The sequence below is a fragment of the Amyelois transitella genome, chromosome 16 (genome assembly GCF_032362555.1).
Source record: "Amyelois transitella isolate CPQ chromosome 16, ilAmyTran1.1, whole genome shotgun sequence".
NCBI lineage: Eukaryota > Metazoa > Arthropoda > Insecta > Lepidoptera > Pyralidae > Amyelois > Amyelois transitella.
In genome coordinates this window covers 3388699-3410248 of record NC_083519.1, presented here as the reverse complement: position 1 = coordinate 3410248, position 21550 = coordinate 3388699, and the positions used below count along the sequence as shown (strand labels likewise).

General features: G+C 34.0%; 4 protein-coding genes across 4 annotated transcripts in view; 3 read left to right on the top strand and 1 right to left on the bottom strand.

Moving 5' to 3' along the window:
* The window catches only part of LOC106136029 (large ribosomal subunit protein bL34m), a 135731-nt gene that overhangs the window by 75484 nt on the left and 38697 nt on the right, over positions 1–21550 (top strand). The gene's annotated exons all lie outside the window — the stretch shown is intronic.
* LOC106136049 (putative RNA-binding protein EEED8.10) overlaps positions 1–21550 on the bottom strand; it is an 89079-nt gene that overhangs the window by 59797 nt on the left and 7732 nt on the right. The window contains exon 8 of the mRNA XM_060948440.1: positions 20605–20691. Coding sequence (XP_060804423.1) covers positions 20605–20691 — 87 coding nt within the window. The remainder of the gene's footprint in view (positions 1–20604; positions 20692–21550) is intronic.
* LOC132902654 (protein ENL-like) lies at positions 205–3355 on the top strand. The gene is made up of 4 exons (XM_060948611.1): positions 205–263; positions 541–731; positions 1110–1843; positions 1934–3355. Exons 1-4 carry the CDS (start codon positions 205–207, stop codon positions 3353–3355), a joined length of 2406 nt encoding a protein of 801 aa, XP_060804594.1.
* LOC106141149 (protein ENL-like) lies at positions 7652–10912 on the top strand. Its single transcript, XM_060948610.1, has 4 exons — positions 7652–7710; positions 7988–8178; positions 8557–9138; positions 9607–10912. The coding sequence occupies exons 1-4, from the start codon at positions 7652–7654 to the stop codon at positions 10800–10802; spliced, it is 2028 nt and encodes a 675-aa protein (XP_060804593.1). The 3' UTR covers positions 10803–10912.

Sequence of the window (21550 nt, the reverse complement as noted above, 5' to 3'; positions counted from 1 at the left end):
ATATTTTTGAGTGTTGGTAACACTGAAATCGGGTCTGTCGCACAGAGTCGCACTCATTCTCGAGTTGAAGCTTGCTACGTGAAGTGATACGAACGATTCTCTGTACGGCGCTCGACATAATTTCATTGCACGGTTATAGTGATTGTGGAAGTTATACTATATAGAACTTTACTAGATAAAAAGTATAATAAGTTGTGAAAGAATATGTCGCAGTTCAGGAATGACGGTTGTAATAAAATTACACCAGATGTAACATTTTGCCGGTAAGTACTTATTTTTCATTTAATTGTTTTCGATTTCACTTACTCACTATTTTTAACCCCCGACGGAAAAAGAGGGGCGTTATTAATTTGACTTGTCTGTCGGTCTGTGTGTCTGTCTGTCATCAAAGATCACAAACGGATGAAGCGATTTCAATTCAGTTTTTTTTTTTGATTAACCCTTATAATGTCCTTTTTATAAATATCGTACTTATGTTAGTTTCCTTCTGAACATTGTTCACTGTTCGTTTTGTACTGACGCTTTTTCTTTAATTTTCAGACCAACAAAGAATGCAGTTAAAGTGAATTTTGAAATTGGTCATGTGCCCACATTGCGCTCTAAGGAAACGCCCGAAGGATTCACCCATGATTGGGAAATTTTCGTGCGCGGGCAAGAAGGTGCCGATATAAGTCACTTTGTGGAAAAAGTTGTGTTCAACCTTCACAGTTCTTTTCATAAGCCTAAAAGAGGTAAGATTATTTTATTTTATTTTTTTAACTTTACCTTTCACTAGCTGCGCCCTGGGTCTTCACTCCCGTGGGCACTTCGGAATAAAAAGTACTTATCATTTTATTCTAGATTATATTCTACCTGTGTACCTAATTTCATCAAAATCTTTTCATTTTAAACTTTCGCATTTATAATTATTCTTCAATCAATTTTGGACCAAAATATATTTTTTTAAATACGTGTGTATGTATGTTTGTATCGCGATAACTTTCGAAGCGTTGATCTAATTATCTGAATCTGTCAATGAAAATTTTAAGTTCATGAATTTTATACTTGCATCGTTTTGTTTTAAGCTTATTCGAAATTTATTTCTTAACTATTTCATTTTTATTTTTCAGTTGTCAAACAACCACCATTCTCTCTCAAGGAGTCCGGTTATGGTGGGTTCGTAATTCCCATTGATATTTTTCTGAAGAATAAACAAACACCCAAGAAGATATCATTTATGTATGACCTGACTCTGGACAATAGTGGAGTTCTCAAAGACAGATATGTATTCCAAAACCCAAATAATGAATTCAAAAACAAATTGTTGAAAGGAGGTGGAATGTATGTACCTAATAACTCCTTCTACTTAAACCCAGACCAGGAGAATAAATGTATAGATAAAATCAGAGATAATAAGCCCCGAACGGTCAGTAAACCTAAAATGCAATTGAATAATGTTAAAGAACAAAAGGCTCAACAACAGAAGGAGATAACTCAGAAAATATCTAGTTTTGAGGCTTTATTTGGAACACCTATCCTAATATCTCCTAAAGTCTCCTCAGATCACGAAAATGTAGTGAAAAATGCGGCTATAGTAGCCGAACCGAGAAAAAAAGAATGTTCAAATTCTGATAAAAAGTTAAAAAATGAAAATTACAAAAAAGGTAAATCGGAAAAATTAAAGACAAAGGAAGAAAAAGAGAAACCTAAAATGCAATTGAATAATGTTAAAGAACAAAAGGCTCAACAACAGAAGGAGATAACTCAGAAAATATATAGTTTTGAGGCTTTATTTGGAACACCTATCCTAATATCTCCTAAAGTCTCCTCAGATCACGAAAATGTAGTGAAAAATGCGGCTATAGTAGCCGAACCGAGAAAAAAAGAATGTTCAAATTCTGATAAAAAGTTAAAAAATGAAAATTACAAAAAAGGTAAATCGGAAAAATTTAAGACAAAGGAAGAAAAAGAGAAACCCAAGCCAGTTAAAAATACGGCCACATTGAAAATTGTTAAGAAAAAATCTTCAATTTCTGATAAAACGTCAAGACATGGCTACAAAGCTAGATCAGAAAAAATAAAGGTAAAACAAGATAAAGAAAAGCCAAAGAAAAATACGGCTACAGTGGCCAAACTCGATAAGAAAGAAATATCAAAATCTGACTATAAAGATGCCAAACCAGAAAAAATCAAAAGTCTAAGCGGAAAACGTGGACCAACAAATGAAAAATCCAATAAAAAGAGTAGTGACAGGCCATCTTCGCCGGAGCCGGCGAAAAAAAGATGTGTCAGTCCAGTGAGAAAACCGCCCAGCCCCCCTCCAAGCCAACCTCGACCAAGTAGTGCATCCAGCTTTAAGTTTTCTAAGAAAGAAAACAAAGGAAGTAAAAGGAAAGCTGCAGACGAGGAAGAGGAAAGCAGAAAAATGGCTAAAATAGACACAGATGCTCCACATAATACGAATAGTGGTTCTGAAACCAGTGAGTCATTTTGCTGTGACTTGGCCGTGTTGGATCGCTTCACAGTGCTGCATGGTGTTACCAGTACCCTCTGTGAGGATGCTGAGCCTGGGAATCTGACTCCTGAGTACATGGAGCAGCTGCGAGACCTGCAAGAGCGGATCATGACCATCGATAATAATGAAGAACTTGAACGAGTGGTCAATTTGATAGCAGAAACTAAACGGTATGAAGTTACTTCTGACACATTAGACGTCGACTTGTGTTTGTTGGATCGCTCCACAGTGCAACAGCTGTTACTACTAGTTCTAGGCTCTAGTAAAGAAAGAAAAAGTAGTGGTTCTGCATTTGTAGAGACCAAAGTCCAAGAGAATGGTGTTTTCAGTAGCCTCGGTGAGAATGCTGAGCCTGGGGATATGTCTCCTGGGTACGTGGGGCAGCTGCGTGATCTGCAAGAGCAGATCATGACCATTGATAATAACGAAGAGCTTGAACAAGTGGTCAATTTGATAGCAAAAAGTATACGGTATGAAGTTACTACTGACACATTAGACTTCGACTTGTGTTCGTTGGATCGCTCCACAGTGCAGCAGATTATGCTACTAGTAGGCTCTAGTAAGAAAAGAAAAAGTAGTGGTTCTGCATTAGTGGAGACCAATGTCCAAGAAAATGATGTTTTCAGTAGCCTCGGTGAGAATGCTGAACCTGGGGATCTGTCTCCTGAGTACATGGAGCAGCTGCGTGACCTGCAAGAACAGATCATGAACATCGAAAATAATGAAGAACTTGAACGAGTGGTCAATTTGATAGCAGAAACTAGACGGTATCAAGTTACTACTGACACATTGAACATCGACTTGTGTTCATTGGATCGCTCCACAGTGCAACAGCTGTTACTACTAATAAAGTCCAGTTAAGAAAAAAATAATAAGCGTGAGGAGGTGAATCTAAAACCAGTTGCAGTGATTGAACGAATGGAAATCCATGTTCCAACAGAAACATTTTAGAATCCTCCACCAAAACCACATAAGCATAGACCATCTCCTAAATAAGAACCCGAGCTAGCTCGAGCCCCACAATCTCAAGAAGAGAAGGCAAGGAAGCATGAGGACAAATCTTCTAAGAAGAAAAGAGAAACGACGTAAAGGGAAAGCTGCAGAAGAGGAAGAGGAAAGCAGAAAAGACAGGGTGAAGCAATTTTTCTGTGACTTGGTCACAAATAGTAGGATGTTAGCTAAAATTAAAATTCGGACACTGGGACTATTTTTACCAACCCTTAGCATTTACTTCCAAATTGTTGATTGTACAGAATCACAAGGTGTAGACTGTTCCGCTTGTATTGTAAATAAAAGTTATATATAATTTAAAGAGCTATACTCGTGAGAGGAAATGAAGTGTGTATAATATAATAGCTAGGAATAATCTTGTTAACCATATTTTATTCTATTACGAGTATATACAATACACTGTTAATAGTCCCGATCTCAATTTAAAGCGAAATACTGTTTTTAGGCATATAAAGCAAATACTGCTCATACACTGTTATTTTATGTTCACATTAACTTTAATGTATATATATTTTTTTCATTATTATAATGTAAGTTTAAATTTAGAGTTTTTAATAAGCTTCCGGAAAATCAAGCGAAAGATAAAGGAACACTGTGTTTGTAAGTTGTATAAGTTGTAAGAGTTAACATTAGGTAGTACGAAAGTAATTAATTTTAATTGGAACTATGTATGAGACCTACACCTAGAATAATATGTGCAATTGCTGTTATTATATATATTAATAATTTAAATTTAAATAACTGTTCCCATGGACAATAAATGCAATGAGGTTAATTTTCAACTTCACTTTTAGATGATAATATGCATTTTGTTAAGCATTTCACTCAAAATTATTTTAAGCCATAACATATAATCAATTCTAGCCCTTACAGGGTAGACAGTCTTTTGAAAAGACTTTAAAAATTAGTTTTAATCATATTGATGAAATTTTATAAGTAACAAAAATGTGCTTATTATAACTGAGTATTGGTTATATGTATTTACCAATGGGTTGACTGTTAAACGGTTTATATTTTTTATTACCTACCTAATCTAGTCTTAAGAACTATTTTTAATAAAAATTAACAAATGTAATGCTTTTGTTTTATTTCCGGTAATAATTGCGTTGTTATGAACATTGCAATCTATCCTAATAAAGTAACGACATCATTAGCCTCTTATATATTGATGACTATACATTGTCCAAACGTTGTACTTAAGTTGCCGGTGCGATTTCTCACGACAATCAATTTCATCACGACATCCTAAAATCTTAACATCGAATGTCCCATATTTTCAACATCGTTTTAAACCCCCGACGGAAAAAGAGGGGTTTTTAATTTGACGTGTCTGTCTGACTATCTGTGAAATCATAGCTCACAAATGAATGAAGCAATTTAATTTTATTTATTTTTTAAATTAAATTAAATTAATTACTAGCTGTCCCGGCAAACGTTGTTTTGCCATAAAAATAATATATAAGTAATTTCTATGTAAAAAGAAAATTAAGAATGGACAACCCTTATCACTAAAGGGTATGGAAAAGAGATGTTGGCCCATTCCCAGACTCAATATGCTCACAAAATTTCATGAGAATCGGTTAAGCTGTTTCGGAGGAGTACGGGAACAGACATAGTGACACGACAATTTTATATATGTATATGATATGAATATTTGTGTATTTTGTACAGCGGTTAAATAGACATAAAATTGGCATGGTAGATAATATTTTATTTTAAATACTATGTTTATGCGAACACATGTAATATTTTGCCTAAACTGCAATTTTTAGAAGATTTTAATCATAAGGTTTGATATTTAAATTTCAAAGTTTAAAACAGTTGTGTTGTATCTACATAAAAGCTATTATTTACCGTGCACTAAAACTTCTACATGCAGATGAGTGATACGATGAATCATAATGACATGCGGTCTTGAACTTTGAAATAAAGAAAAAAATATTTCCGTCGTTCGTTATCGCACAAATACTTTTATTACCTGCCAGCTGTTGCCCGTGGATTCGCTCACACGCACATTGTTGTTTATAGCAAACCCTAATAAAACAGTATTTTTCCTGGAGAAAGGAAATCCTATAAGTGTTCACTACGCTGTCTTAGCAACAAAGACGCTAAATTATTAAATTGCTTTTCCTGTGGTTTAACTCTGCACATTGTCTTTCATAAACAACCCCTCGGGAACATTCCTTTTTTCCAGGATGACAGATACCTTAGGCTCGGCGCCCATTATCGGCATCGGCAAGGAAAAGGGATTTTAGGTGGCAAATAGCAATAAACTATAACATAATGGCAATCAAGTAGATATTTCCGTGATATGTGGTCGTAATAACAAAAATACCGCTTCGGTATGCTTTAGTTTGTTACTACATTATACATCTGAAAACTAATTTATATATAATACCTAACTAATTTATAAACATATGTTTTGAAAGCTACTTCATCCGAAATTGATTTATAGCTAATGGTGGAATATTTTTTTTTATTTAGTTTGGTATCTTTGGCTATTACCCCTCTCAAACATACAAACTAACAACCGCTTTTAGAATAGAATGATTTATTTTCAAAATTGGATACAATTCTAATTTATATAGATTTTAAATAGCTAATTTCCGGTAGTGGAATGACTCATACTAATGGAATGGTTGTTGCAAGAGATTCAAACACAAAGTAACACATATTAACTAATTAAAAAAAAACCCTATCACACCAAGAAAAAAAGGTTGGCTAAATTAGTTTACGAGTACCTTAAAGACTACCTAATAACTACATTTTCTACTATAAAACTTTAATTATTCATGGAAAATTAAATATTTAGAACTAGTATTACCGATAACTTATCAAAGTTTAAATCCAAAATCAGTGTTATTATACTCTTGTAGCAAGCTACTGAACCCTAAATTGCAAGTCGCTCGACCTGCACAAGGATAATATATCACACTATTTCTTGTGTAACTCAATTTAAAATCCCGTCCCAATTAATAATAAAATGTGAAAGTATTGTATATTTCGCCTTAATTCATAAATTACTAATAGTATGGAGTATAGAAAAAGAAGATTAAGGGTGGTTTCGAGAAGACCACGCGTAAGTTCTATATAATACCTACTAGCTATTCCGGCAAACGTTGTTTTGCCATATAAATAACTTTTAAGTAATTTCTAGTTCAATAAAATGCCGTGTGGTTCCCGGCACCAATACAAAAAAGAATAGCACTAAATTATAAGAAAACCTGTCACACCTATGTTGGCTTAATAAGTTTACGAGTAAAAGACGACCAACTGTATTTTCAACTATAAAACTTTAAATCATTCCATGGAAAATATTTATGACAGGGCTAGGAATGGCTTAACATTACATTTTTCAATCTTTAATGTTTACCGCAGATGAAACAGGTATAGGCAGAGTGAGTAGATAAGACAATCGATCGACGAATCGATCGAGTCCACGCACATCGGGCACGGTTGCCAACTTAGGGGTTTTCCCCCAAATTTAGGGGTAAATGAGTAGGATGGGATTTTTTTAGGGATTTTATATGTTTAGGGGTATTCTTAGTTTTTCTAAATATCTAATTCTGTATTTCTGAATATAATAGAACTATTCAATCATTAAATTTTTTTTACCGACGTATGACTAGACTCGTACTGGTGGGCATCTAGTCTAGTGTTATTTTCTAGTATCGGCAGTATTGCTTCCTAACGGAATGGTGGATCATGCTCTATATTTAATACATCTTCAAAAATGTTAAATTTTTATAATGTCAATAGGTATACATGATTTTAAAAATGTGGACTCTTCAGAAGAAATTGATATAATGTATAACGTTTTAGATAATTAATAAATAAAGAAAATTAATTAATATTACTTTTATTTCAAATTTATATTATTTTTATTAAATATATTTCTTGGGAAGGCTATTTTAGGGTGTTTTGACTCAGGTGTAGGGATAAATATTTTTGAGTGTTGGTAACACTGAAATCGGGTCTGTCGCACAGAGTCGCACTCATTCTCGAGTTGAAGCTTGCTACGTGAAGTGATACGAACGATTCTCTGTACGGCGCTCGACATAATTTCATTGCACGGTTATAGTGATTGTGGAAGTTATACTATATAGAACTTTACTAGATAAAAAGTATAATAAGTTGTGAAAGAATATGTCGCAGTTCAGGAATGACGGTTGTAATAAAATTACACCAGATGTAACATTTTGCCGGTAAGTACTTATTTTTCATTTAATTGTTTTCGATTTCACTTACTCACTATTTTTAACCCCCGACGGAAAAAGAGGGGCGTTATTAATTTGACTTGTCTGTCGGTCTGTGTGTCTGTCTGTCATCAAAGATCACAAACGGATGAAGCGATTTCAATTCAGTTTTTTTTTTTGATTAACCCTTATAATGTCCTTTTTATAAATATCGTACTTATGTTAGTTTCCTTCTGAACATTGTTCACTGTTCGTTTTGTACTGACGCTTTTTCTTTAATTTTCAGACCAACAAAGAATGCAGTTAAAGTGAATTTTGAAATTGGTCATGTGCCCACATTGCGCTCTAAGGAAACGCCCGAAGGATTCACCCATGATTGGGAAATTTTCGTGCGCGGGCAAGAAGGTGCCGATATAAGTCACTTTGTGGAAAAAGTTGTGTTCAACCTTCACAGTTCTTTTCATAAGCCTAAAAGAGGTAAGATTATTTTATTTTATTTTTTTAACTTTACCTTTCACTAGCTGCGCCCTGGGTCTTCACTCCCGTGGGCACTTCGGAATAAAAAGTACTTATCATTTTATTCTAGATTATATTCTACCTGTGTACCTAATTTCATCAAAATCTTTTCATTTTAAACTTTCGCATTTATAATTATTCTTCAATCAATTTTGGACCAAAATATATTTTTTTAAATACGTGTGTATGTATGTTTGTATCGCGATAACTTTCGAAGCGTTGATCTAATTATCTGAATCTGTCAATGAAAATTTTAAGTTCATGAATTTTATACTTGCATCGTTTTGTTTTAAGCTTATTCGAAATTTATTTCTTAACTATTTCATTTTTATTTTTCAGTTGTCAAACAACCACCATTCTCTCTCAAGGAGTCCGGTTATGGTGGGTTCGTAATTCCCATTGATATTTTTCTGAAGAATAAACAAACACCCAAGAAGATATCATTTATGTATGACCTGACTCTGGACAATAGTGGAGTTCTCAAAGACAGATATGTATTCCAAAACCCAAATAATGAATTCAAAAACAAATTGTTGAAAGGAGGTGGAATGTATGTACCTAATAACTCCTTCTACTTAAACCCAGACCAGGAGAATAAATGTATAGATAAAATCAGAGATAATAAGCCCCGAACGGTCAGTAAACCTAAAATGCAATTGAATAATGTTAAAGAACAAAAGGCTCAACAACAGAAGGAGATAACTCAGAAAATATCTAGTTTTGAGGCTTTATTTGGAACACCTATCCTAATATCTCCTAAAGTCTCCTCAGATCACGAAAATGTAGTGAAAAATGCGGCTATAGTAGCCGAACCGAGAAAAAAAGAATGTTCAAATTCTGATAAAAAGTTAAAAAATGAAAATTACAAAAAAGGTAAATCGGAAAAATTAAAGACAAAGGAAGAAAAAGAGAAACCTAAAATGCAATTGAATAATGTTAAAGAACAAAAGGCTCAACAACAGAAGGAGATAACTCAGAAAATATATAGTTTTGAGGCTTTATTTGGAACACCTATCCTAATATCTCCTAAAGTCTCCTCAGATCACGAAAATGTAGTGAAAAATGCGGCTATAGTAGCCGAACCGAGAAAAAAAGAATGTTCAAATTCTGATAAAAAGTTAAAAAATGAAAATTACAAAAAAGGTAAATCGGAAAAATTTAAGACAAAGGAAGAAAAAGAGAAACCTAAGCCAGTTAAAAATACGGCCACATTGAAAATTGTTAAGAAAAAATCTTCAATTTCTGATAAAACGTCAAGACATGGCTACAAAGCTAGATCAGAAAAAATAAAGGTAAAACAAGATAAAGAAAAGCCAAAGAAAAATACGGCTACAGTGGCCAAACTCGATAAGAAAGAAATATCAAAATCTGACTATAAAGATGCCAAACCAGAAAAAATCAAAAGTCTAAGCGGAAAACGTGGACCAACAAATGAAAAATCCAATAAAAAGAGTAGTGACAGGCCATCTTCGCCGGAGCCGGCGAAAAAAAGATGTGTCAGTCCAGTGAGAAAACCGCCCAGCCCCCCTCCAAGCCAACCTCGACCAAGTAGTGCATCCAGCTTTAAGTTTTCTAAGAAAGAAAACAAAGGAAGTAAAAGGAAAGCTGCAGACGAGGAAGAGGAAAGCAGAAAAATGGCTAAAATAGACACAGATGCTCCACATAATACGAATAGTGGTTCTGAAACCAGTGAGTCATTTTGCTGTGACTTGGCCGTGTTGGATCGCTTCACAGTGCTGCATGGTGTTACCAGTACCCTCTGTGAGGATGCTGAGCCTGGGAATCTGACTCCTGAGTACATGGAGCAGCTGCGAGACCTGCAAGAGCGGATCATGACCATCGATAATAATGAAGAACTTGAACGAGTGGTCAATTTGATAGCAGAAACTAAACGGTATGAAGTTACTTCTGACACATTAGACGTCGACTTGTGTTTGTTGGATCGCTCCACAGTGCAACAGCTGTTACTACTAGTTCTAGGCTCTAGTAAAGAAAGAAAAAGTAGTGGTTCTGCATTTGTAGAGACCAAAGTCCAAGAGAATGGTGTTTTCAGTAGCCTCGGTGAGAATGCTGAGCCTGGGGATATGTCTCCTGGGTACGTGGGGCAGCTGCGTGATCTGCAAGAGCAGATCATGACCATTGATAATAACGAAGAGCTTGAACAAGTGGTCAATTTGATAGCAAAAAGTATACGGTATGAAGTTACTACTGACACATTAGACTTCGACTTGTGTTCGTTGGATCGCTCCACAGTGCAGCAGATTATGCTACTAGTAGGCTCTAGTAAGAAAAGAAAAAGTAGTGGTTCTGCATTAGTGGAGACCAATGTCCAAGAAAATGATGTTTTCAGTAGCCTCGGTGAGAATGCTGAACCTGGGGATCTGTCTCCTGAGTACATGGAGCAGCTGCGTGACCTGCAAGAACAGATCATGAACATCGAAAATAATGAAGAACTTGAACGAGTGGTCAATTTGATAGCAGAAACTAGACGGTATCAAGTTACTACTGACACATTGAACATCGACTTGTGTTCATTGGATCGCTCCACAGTGCAACAGCTGTTACTACTAATAAAGTCCAGTTAAGAAAAAAATAATAAGCGTGAGGAGGTGAATCTAAAACCAGTTGCAGTGATTGAACGAATGGAAATCCATGTTCCAACAGAAACATTTTAGAATCCTCCACCAAAACCACATAAGCATAGACCATCTCCTAAATAAGAACCCGAGCTAGCTCGAGCCCCACAATCTCAAGAAGAGAAGGCAAGGAAGCATGAGGACAAATCTTCTAAGAAGAAAAGAGAAACGACGTAAAGGGAAAGCTGCAGAAGAGGAAGAGGAAAGCAGAAAAGACAGGGTGAAGCAATTTTTCTGTGACTTGGTCACAAATAGTAGGATGTTAGCTAAAATTAAAATTCGGACACTGGGACTATTTTTACCAACCCTTAGCATTTACTTCCAAATTGTTGATTGTACAGAATCACAAGGTGTAGACTGTTCCGCTTGTATTGTAAATAAAAGTTATATATAATTTAAAGAGCTATACTCGTGAGAGGAAATGAAGTGTGTATAATATAATAGCTAGGAATAATCTTGTTAACCATATTTTATTCTATTACGAGTATATACAATACACTGTTAATAGTCCCGATCTCAATTTAAAGCGAAATACTGTTTTTAGGCATATAAAGCAAATACTGCTCATACACTGTTATTTTATGTTCACATTAACTTTAATGTATATATATTTTTTTCATTATTATAATGTAAGTTTAAATTTAGAGTTTTTAATAAGCTTCCGGAAAATCAAGCGAAAGATAAAGGAACACTGTGTTTGTAAGTTGTATAAGTTGTAAGAGTTAACATTAGGTAGTACGAAAGTAATTAATTTTAATTGGAACTATGTATGAGACCTACACCTAGAATAATATGTGCAATTGCTGTTATTATATATATTAATAATTTAAATTTAAATAACTGTTCCCATGGACAATAAATGCAATGAGGTTAATTTTCAACTTCACTTTTAGATGATAATATGCATTTTGTTAAGCATTTCACTCAAAATTATTTTAAGCCATAACATATAATCAATTCTAGCCCTTACAGGGTAGACAGTCTTTTGAAAAGACTTTAAAAATTAGTTTTAATCATATTGATGAAATTTTATAAGTAACAAAAATGTGCTTATTATAACTGAGTATTGGTTATATGTATTTACCAATGGGTTGACTGTTAAACGGTTTATATTTTTTATTACCTACCTAATCTAGTCTTAAGAACTATTTTTAATAAAAATTAACAAATGTAATGCTTTTGTTTTATTTCCGGTAATAATTGCGTTGTTATGAACATTGCAATCTATCCTAATAAAGTAACGACATCATTAGCCTCTTATATATTGATGACTATACATTGTCCAAACGTTGTACTTAAGTTGCCGGTGCGATTTCTCACGACAATCAATTTCATCACGACATCCTAAAATCTTAACATCGAATGTCCCATATTTTCAACATCGTTTTAAACCCCCGACGGAAAAAGAGGGGTTTTTAATTTGACGTGTCTGTCTGACTATCTGTGAAATCATAGCTCACAAATGAATGAAGCAATTTAATTTTATTTATTTTTTAAATTAAATTAAATTAATTACTAGCTGTCCCGGCAAACGTTGTTTTGCCATAAAAATAATATATAAGTAATTTCTATGTAAAAAGAAAATTAAGAATGGACAACCCTTATCACTAAAGGGTATGGAAAAGAGATGTTGGCCCATTCCCAGACTCAATATGCTCACAAAATTTCATGAGAATCGGTTAAGCTGTTTCGGAGGAGTACGGGAACAGACATAGTGACACGACAATTTTATATATGTATATGATATGAATATTTGTGTATTTTGTACAGCGGTTAAATAGACATAAAATTGGCATGGTAGATAATATTTTATTTTAAATACTATGTTTATGCGAACACATGTAATATTTTGCCTAAACTGCAATTTTTAGAAGATTTTAATCATAAGGTTTGATATTTAAATTTCAAAGTTTAAAACAGTTGTGTTGTATCTACATAAAAGCTATTATTTACCGTGCACTAAAACTTCTACATGCAGATGAGTGATACGATGAATCATAATGACATGCGGTCTTGAACTTTGAAATAAAGAAAAAAATATTTCCGTCGTTCGTTATCGCACAAATACTTTTATTACCTGCCAGCTGTTGCCCGTGGATTCGCTCACACGCACATTGTTGTTTATAGCAAACCCTAATAAAACAGTATTTTTCCTGGAGAAAGGAAATCCTATAAGTGTTCACTACGCTGTCTTAGCAACAAAGACGCTAAATTATTAAATTGCTTTTCCTGTGGTTTAACTCTGCACATTGTCTTTCATAAACAACCCCTCGGGAACATTCCTTTTTTCCAGGATGACAGATACCTTAGGCTCGGCGCCCATTATCGGCATCGGCAAGGAAAAGGGATTTTAGGTGGCAAATAGCAATAAACTATAACATAATGGCAATCAAGTAGATATTTCCGTGATATGTGGTCGTAATAACAAAAATACCGCTTCGGTATGCTTTAGTTTGTTACTACATTATACATCTGAAAACTAATTTATATATAATACCTAACTAATTTATAAACATATGTTTTGAAAGCTACTTCATCCGAAATTGATTTATAGCTAATGGTGGAATATTTTTTTTTATTTAGTTTGGTATCTTTGGCTATTACCCCTCTCAAACATACAAACTAACAACCGCTTTTAGAATAGAATGATTTATTTTCAAAATTGGATACAATTCTAATTTATATAGATTTTAAATAGCTAATTTCCGGTAGTGGAATGACTCATACTAATGGAATGGTTGTTGCAAGAGATTCAAACACAAAGTAACACATATTAACTAATTAAAAAAAAACCCTATCACACCAAGAAAAAAAGGTTGGCTAAATTAGTTTACGAGTACCTTAAAGACTACCTAATAACTACATTTTCTACTATAAAACTTTAATTATTCATGGAAAATTAAATATTTAGAACTAGTATTACCGATAACTTATCAAAGTTTAAATCCAAAATCAGTGTTATTATACTCTTGTAGCAAGCTACTGAACCCTAAATTGCAAGTCGCTCGACCTGCACAAGGATAATATATCACACTATTTCTTGTGTAACTCAATTTAAAATCCCGTCCCAATTAATAATAAAATGTGAAAGTATTGTATATTTCGCCTTAATTCATAAATTACTAATAGTATGGAGTATAGAAAAAGAAGATTAAGGGTGGTTTCGAGAAGACCACGCGTAAGTTCTATATAATACCTACTAGCTATTCCGGCAAACGTTGTTTTGCCATATAAATAACTTTTAAGTAATTTCTAGTTCAATAAAATGCCGTGTGGTTCCCGGCACCAATACAAAAAAGAATAGCACTAAATTATAAGAAAACCTGTCACACCTATGTTGGCTTAATAAGTTTACGAGTAAAAGACGACCAACTGTATTTTCAACTATAAAACTTTAAATCATTCCATGGAAAATATTTATGACAGGGCTAGGAATGGCTTAACATTACATTTTTCAATCTTTAATGTTTACCGCAGATGAAACAGGTATAGGCAGAGTGAGTAGATAAGACAATCGATCGACGAATCGATCGAGTCCACGCACATCGGGCACGGTTGCCAACTTAGGGGTTTTCCCCCAAATTTAGGGGTAAATGAGTAGGATGGGATTTTTTTAGGGATTTTATATGTTTAGGGGTATTCTTAGTTTTTCTAAATATCTAATTCTGTATTTCTGAATATAATAGAACTATTCAATCATTAAATTTTTTTTACCGACGTATGACTAGACTCGTACTGGTGGGCATCTAGTCTAGTGTTATTTTCTAGTATCGGCAGTATTGCTTCCTAACGGAATGGTGGATCATGCTCTATATTTAATACATCTTCAAAAATGTTAAATTTTTATAATGTCAATAGGTATACATGATTTTAAAAATGTGGACTCTTCAGAAGAAATTGATATAATGTATAACGTTTTAGATAATTAATAAATAAAGAAAATTAATTAATATTACTTTTATTTCAAATTTATATTATTTTTATTAAATATATTTCTTGGGAAGGCTATTTTAGGGTGTTTTGACTCAGGTGTAGGGATAAATATTTTTGAGTGTTGGTAACACTGAAATCGGGTCTGTCGCACAGAGTCGCACTCATTCTCGAGTTGAAGCTTGCTACGTGAAGTGATACGAACGATTCTCTGTACGGCGCTCGACATAATTTCATTGCACGGTTATAGTGATTGTGGAAGTTATACTATATAGAACTTTACTAGATAAAAAGTATAATAAGTTGTGAAAGAATATGTCGCAGTTCAGGAACGACGGTTGTAATAAAATTACACCAGATGTAACATTTTGCCGGTAAGTACTTATTTTTCATTTAATTGTTTTCGATTTCACTTACTCACTATTTTTAACCCCCGACGGAAAAAGAACGCGTTATAAATTTGACTTGTCTGTCGGTCTGTGTGTCTGTCTGTCATCAAACCTCACAAACGGATGAAGCGATTTCAATTGTTTTTTTTTTTGGATTAACCCTCATAATGTCCTTTTTATAAATATCATACCTATGTTAGTTGCCTTCTGAACATTGTTCACTGTTCGTTTTGTACTGACGCTTTTTCTTTAATTTTCAGACCAACAAAGAATGCAGTTAAAGTGAATTTTGAAATTGGTCATGTGCCCACATTGCGCTCTAAGGAAACGCCCGAAGGATTCACCCATGATTGGGAAATTTACGTGCGCGGGCAAGAAGGTGCCGATATAAGTCACTTTGTGGAAAAAGTTGTGTTCAACCTTCACACTTCTTTTCATAAGCCTAAAAGAGGTAAGATTATTTTATTTTATTTTTTTAACTTTACCTTTCACTAGCTGCGCCCTGGGTCTTCACTCCCGTGGGCACTTCGGAATAAAAAGTACTTATCATTTTATTCTAGATTATATTCTACCTGTGTACCTAATTTCATCAAAATCTTTTCATTTTAAACTTTCGCATTTATAATTATTCTTCAATCAATTTAGGACCAAAATACATTTTTTTAAATACGTGTGTATGTATGTTTGTATCGCGATAACTTTCGAAGCATTGATCTAATTATCTGAAACTGTCAATAAAAAATTTAAGTTCATGAATTTTATACTTGCATCGTTTTGTTTTAAGCTTATTCGAATTTTTTTTCTTAACTATTTCATTTTTATTTTTCAGTTGTCAAACAACCACCATTCTCTCTCAAGGAGTCCGGTTATGGTGGGTTCGTAATTCCCATTGATATTTTTCTGAAGAATAAACAAACACCCAAGAAGATATCATTTATGTATGACCTGACTCTGGACAATAGTGGAGTTCTCAAAGACAGATATGTATTCCAAAACCCAAATAATGAATTCAAAAACAAATTGTTGAAAGGAGGTGGAATGTGTGTACCTAATAACTCCTTCTACTTAAACCCAGATCAGGAGAATAAATGTATAGATAAAATCAGATATAATAAGCCCCGAACGGTCAGTAAAACGTCAAGACATGGCTACAAAGCTAGATCAGAAAAAATAAAGGTAAAACAAGATAAAGAAAAGCCAAAGAAAAATACGGCTACAGTGGCCAAACTCGATAAGAAAGAAATATCAAAATCTGACTATAAAGATGCCAAACCAGAAAAAATCAAAAGTCTAAGCGGAAAACGTGGACCAACAAAAGAAAAATCCAATAAAAAGAGTAGTGACAGGCCACCTTCGCCGGAGCCGGCGAAAAAAAGATGTGTCAGTCCAGTGAGAAAACCGCCCAGCCCCCCTCCAAGCCAACCTCGACCAAGTAGTGCATCCAGCTTTAAGTTTTCTAAGAAAGAAAACAAAGGAAGTAAAAGGAAAGCTGCAGACGAGGAAGAGGAAAGCAGAAAAATGGCTAAAATAGACACAGATGCTCCACATAATACGAATAGTGGTTCTGAAACCAGTGAGTCATTTTGCTGTGACTTGGCCGTGTTGGATCGCTTCACAGTGCTGCATGGTGTTTCCAGTACCCTCTGTGAGGATGCTGAGCCTGGGAATCTGACTCCTGAGTACATGGAGCAGCTGCGAGACCTGCAAGAGCGGATCATGACCATTGATAATAATGAAGAACTTGAACGAGTGGTCAATTTGATAGCAGAAACTAAACGGTATGAAGTTACTTCTGACACATTAGACGTCGACTTGTGTTTGTTGGATCGCTCCACAGTGCAACAACTGTTACTACTAGTTCTAGGCTCTAGTAAAGAAAAAGTAGTGGTTCTGCATTAGTGGAGACCAATGTCCAAGAAAATGGTGTTTTCAGTAGCCTCGGTGAGAATGCTGAACCTGGGGATCTGTCTCCTGAGTACATGGAGCAGCTGCGTGACCTGCAAGAACAGATCATGGACACGTCGAAAATAATGAAGAACTTGAACGAGTGGTCAATTTGATAGCAGAAACTAGACGGTATCAAGTTACTACTGACACATTGAACATCGACTTGTGTTCATTGGATCGCTCCACAGTGCAACAGCTGTTACTACTAATAAAGTCCAGTTAAGAAAAAAAGAATAAGCGTGAGGAGGTGAATCTAAAACCAGTTGCAGTGATTGAACGAATGGAAATCCATGTTCCAACAGAAACATTTTAGAATCCTCCACCAAAACCACATAAGCATAGACCATCTCCTAAATAAGAACCCGAGCTAGCTCGAGCCCCACAATCTCAAGAAGAGAAGGCAAGGAAGCATGAGGACAAATCTTCTAAGAAGAAAAGAGAAACGACGTAAAGGGAAAGCTGCAGAAGAGGAAGAGGAAAGCAGAAAAGACAGGGTGAAGCAATTTTTCTGTGACTTGGTCACAAATAGTAGGATGTTAGCTAAAATTAAAATTCGGACACTGGGACTATTTTTACCAACCCTTAGCATTTACTTCCAAATTGTTGATATAAAACTGCTGTGTAGCTATGTTGGTACAGAATCACAAAGTGTAGACTGTTCCGCTTGTATTGTAAATATTAGTTACATGTAATTTAAAGAGCTATACTCGTGAGAGGAAATGAAGTGTGTATAATATAATAGCTAGGAATAATCTTGTTTACCATATTTTATTCTATTACGAGTATATACAATACACTGTTAATAGTCCCGATCTCAATTTAAAGTGAAATACTGTTTTTAGGCATATTTTTTTTTTTCATTGTTATAATGTAAGTTTAAATTTAGATTTAGAGCTTCCGGAAAATCAAGCGAAAGACAAAGGAACACTGTGTTTGTAAGTTGTATAAGTTGTAAGAGGTAACATTAGGTAGTACGAAAGTAATTAATTTTAATTGGAACTATGAGACCTAAACCTAGAATAATATGTGCAATTGCTGTTATTATATATATAAATAATTTAAATAACTGTTCCCATGGACAATAAATGCAATGAGGTTAATTTTCAACTTCACTTTTAGATGATAATATGCATTTTGTTAAGCATTTCACTCAAAATTATTTTAAGCCATAACATATAATCAATTCTAGCCCTTAAAGGGTAGACAGAGTCTTTTGAAAAGACTTTAAAAATTAGTTTTAATCATATTGATGAAATTTTATAAGTAACAAAAATGTGCTTATTATAACTGAGTATTGGTTATATTTACGTTAAACGGTTTATATTTTTTATTACCTACCTAATCTAGTCTTAAGAACTATTTTTAATAAAAATTAACAAATGTAATGCTTTTGTTTTATTTCCGGTAATAATTGCATTGTTATGAACATTGCAATCTATCCTAATAAAGTAACGACATCATTAGCCTCTCACCTAAAATTCTTTTCCTTGCCGATGCCGATAATGGGCGCCGGGCCTTAGTTTGTTACTACATTATACATCTGAAAACTAATTTATATATAATAACTAATTTATAAACATATGTTTTGAAAGCTACTTCATCCGAAATTGATTTATATATAGCTAATGGTGGAATATTTTTTTTTATTTAGTTTGGTATCTTTGGCTATTACCCCTCTCAAACATACAAACTAACAACCGCTTTTAGAATAAAATGATTTATTTTCAAAATTGGATACAATTCTAATTCTAATGTTATATAGATTTTAAATAGCTAATTTCCGGTAGTGAAATGACTCATACTAATGAAATGGTTGTTGTAAGAGATTCAAACACAAAGTAACACATATTAACTAATTAAAAAAAAACCCCTATCACACCAAGAAAAAAACTCTACTTTAAAACTTTAATCATTCATGGAAAATTAAATATTTAGAACTAAGTATTACCGATAACTTATCAAAGTTTAAATCCAAAATCAGTGTTATTATACTCTTGTAGCAAGCTACTGAACCCTAAATTGCAAGTCGCTCGACCTGCACAAGGATAATATATCACACTATTTCTTGTGTAACTCAATTTAAAATCCCGTCCCAATTAATAATAAAATGTGAAAGTATTGTATATTTCGCCTTAATTCATAAATTACTAATAGTATGGAGTATAGAAAAAGAAGATTAAGGGTGGTTTCGAGAAGACCACGCGTAAGTTCTATATAATACCTACTAGCTATTCCGGCAAACGTTGTTTTGCCATATAAATAACTTTTAAGTAATTTCTAGTTCAATAAAATGCCGTGTGGTTCCCGGCACCAATACAAAAAAGAATAGCACTAAATTATAAGAAAACCTGTCACACCTATGTTGACTTAATAAGTTTACGAGTAAAAGACGACCAACTGTATTTTCTACTTTAAAACTTTAAATCATTCCATGGAAAATATTTATGACAGGGCTAGGAATAGCTGAACATTACTTTTTTTCAATCTTTAATGTTTACCGCAGATGAAACAGGTATAGGCAGAGTGAGTAGATAAGAAAATCGATCGATCGACGAATCGATCGAGTCCACAATACAACAAACATAGGCGCACATCGGGCACGGTTGCCAACTTAGGGCTTTTCCCCCAAATTTAGGGGTAAATGAGTAGGATGGGATTTTTTATGGATTTTATATGTTAAGGGGTATTCGTAGTTTTTCTAAATATGTATGTAATTCTGAATATAATACAACTATTCAATCCAATAATAGTCATTAATTTTTTTTTAACTGACGTATGACTTCGGACTGGTTGGCATCTTGCCATATAAATAACTTTTAAGTAATTTCTAGTTAAAAAAAAATGGCGTGTGGTTCCCGGCACCAATACAAAAATTAATAGCTCCACTCCATCTTTTTCCAATGAATGTTGTAAAAGGCGATGGGTTAGCAATCTGTCACTATTTGAATCTCAATTCTATAATTAAGCTTAATAGCTGGTGGCCATTCAGTCTTTTTAAGACTGTTGGCTCTGTCTACCCCGCAAGGGATAGACGTGACCATATGTATGTATGTTAAAAAAATGTTAAGGGTGGACAACCCTTATCACTAAGGGGTATTAAAAATAGATGTTGGCCGATTCTCAGACCTACTGAATATGCTCACTAAATTTCATGAGTATCGGTCAAGCCGTTACGGCGGAGTATGGGAACGAACATTGTGACACGAGAATTTTATATATAAAATAATATTAAACCCAACACAGCCTGACTAATTGTAATTGCAACGCACAGTCCAAACCGCTAGATTTAAAATTTCACATATAGGTATTATTTGAAGTATTTCTTTCGTAACAAATATGCAGAAAGGGCAAAGACAAATTAAGGAATTTTGCTTCCACGCATTTAGACACTAGAGTACGTACTCTAGTTTCCTATCGGATAAATATAATTGTAATAATAAGAGGATAAACAGAAAGGATGCAAAAGGTTATTAAAAATGACGTACCTTATTACAACTCACAAATGTGAGACTTTTCAATTTTTTGCAGCCATAAATTAAAGGATTCCAATTCTTGGTGTGCATGCTCACAATCTGTAATTAAATTTTAAAAAACAATTAATATACAACAGAAATTCCAGTTGTTTCCCGACCACGTGACGTCATTTAAAATTAATAATTAAACATACATACATACAATACATACATATGGTCACGTCTATATCCCTTGCGGGGTAGACAGAGCCAACAGTCTTGAAAAGACTTAATGGCCACGTTCAGCTATTTGGCTTAATGATAGAACTGAGATTCAAATAGTGGCAGGTTGCTAGCCCTTCGCCTAAAAGAGGAATCCTAAGTTTATAAGCCTATCCCTAAGTCGCCTTTTACGACATCCATGGGAAAGAGATGGAGTGGTCCTATTCTTTTTTGTAATGGTGCCGGGAACCACACGGCACTGATTAATAATTATTCTGAGGAGATTTTAGTAAGTGCGATTTCCTACGACACCTGTTGATTTTAATCATGAAATAAGAAATAAACCTTAATAAAAATACATCTTAATTAATATTTTTTAAGTTATAGAGTAGTAGTAGATGGGCTAGCAACCCGTCACTATTGAATCTCAATTCTATCATTTAGCCAAACAGCTGAACTTGGCCATCAGTCTATTCAAGACTGTTGGCTCTGTCTACCCCGCAAGGGATATAGATGTGACAATATGTATGTATGTAAAGAGTAGTAAACGATGATAACAACGCATATTGCAATTTGCTAATGACATCACGCTGCGAAAAGAAACTTTTAACAAAAAAAAAGTATGTCTGACTGTATATAAGAATCACACAAAAAAAAAATTAGAACCGACATCAAGAAACAGTAAAATCTAAAAATAGTTGACACTAAAGTCCTACCTAGGCCATTAGTGGGTTGACTCATAATGAATTTTATATAT

Coding starts and splice junctions, on each gene's coding strand:
- LOC106141149 (XM_060948610.1), top strand. CDS start 7,652: ATGTCGCAGTTCAGGAATGACGGTTGTAATAAAATTACACCAGATGTA. Junction 7,711..7,987: donor CCAGATGTAACATTTTGCCG/GTAAGTACTTAT, acceptor TTTAATTTTCAG/ACCAACAAAGAATGCAGTTA. Junction 9,139..9,606: donor AGAAAAAGAGAAACCTAAAA/TGCAATTGAATA, acceptor AAGATGCCAAAC/CAGAAAAAATCAAAAGTCTA.
- LOC132902654 (XM_060948611.1), top strand. CDS start 205: ATGTCGCAGTTCAGGAATGACGGTTGTAATAAAATTACACCAGATGTA. Junction 732..1,109: donor TTTTCATAAGCCTAAAAGAG/GTAAGATTATTT, acceptor TTTATTTTTCAG/TTGTCAAACAACCACCATTC. Junction 1,844..1,933: donor TAGTGAAAAATGCGGCTATA/GTAGCCGAACCG, acceptor GAAAAATTTAAG/ACAAAGGAAGAAAAAGAGAA.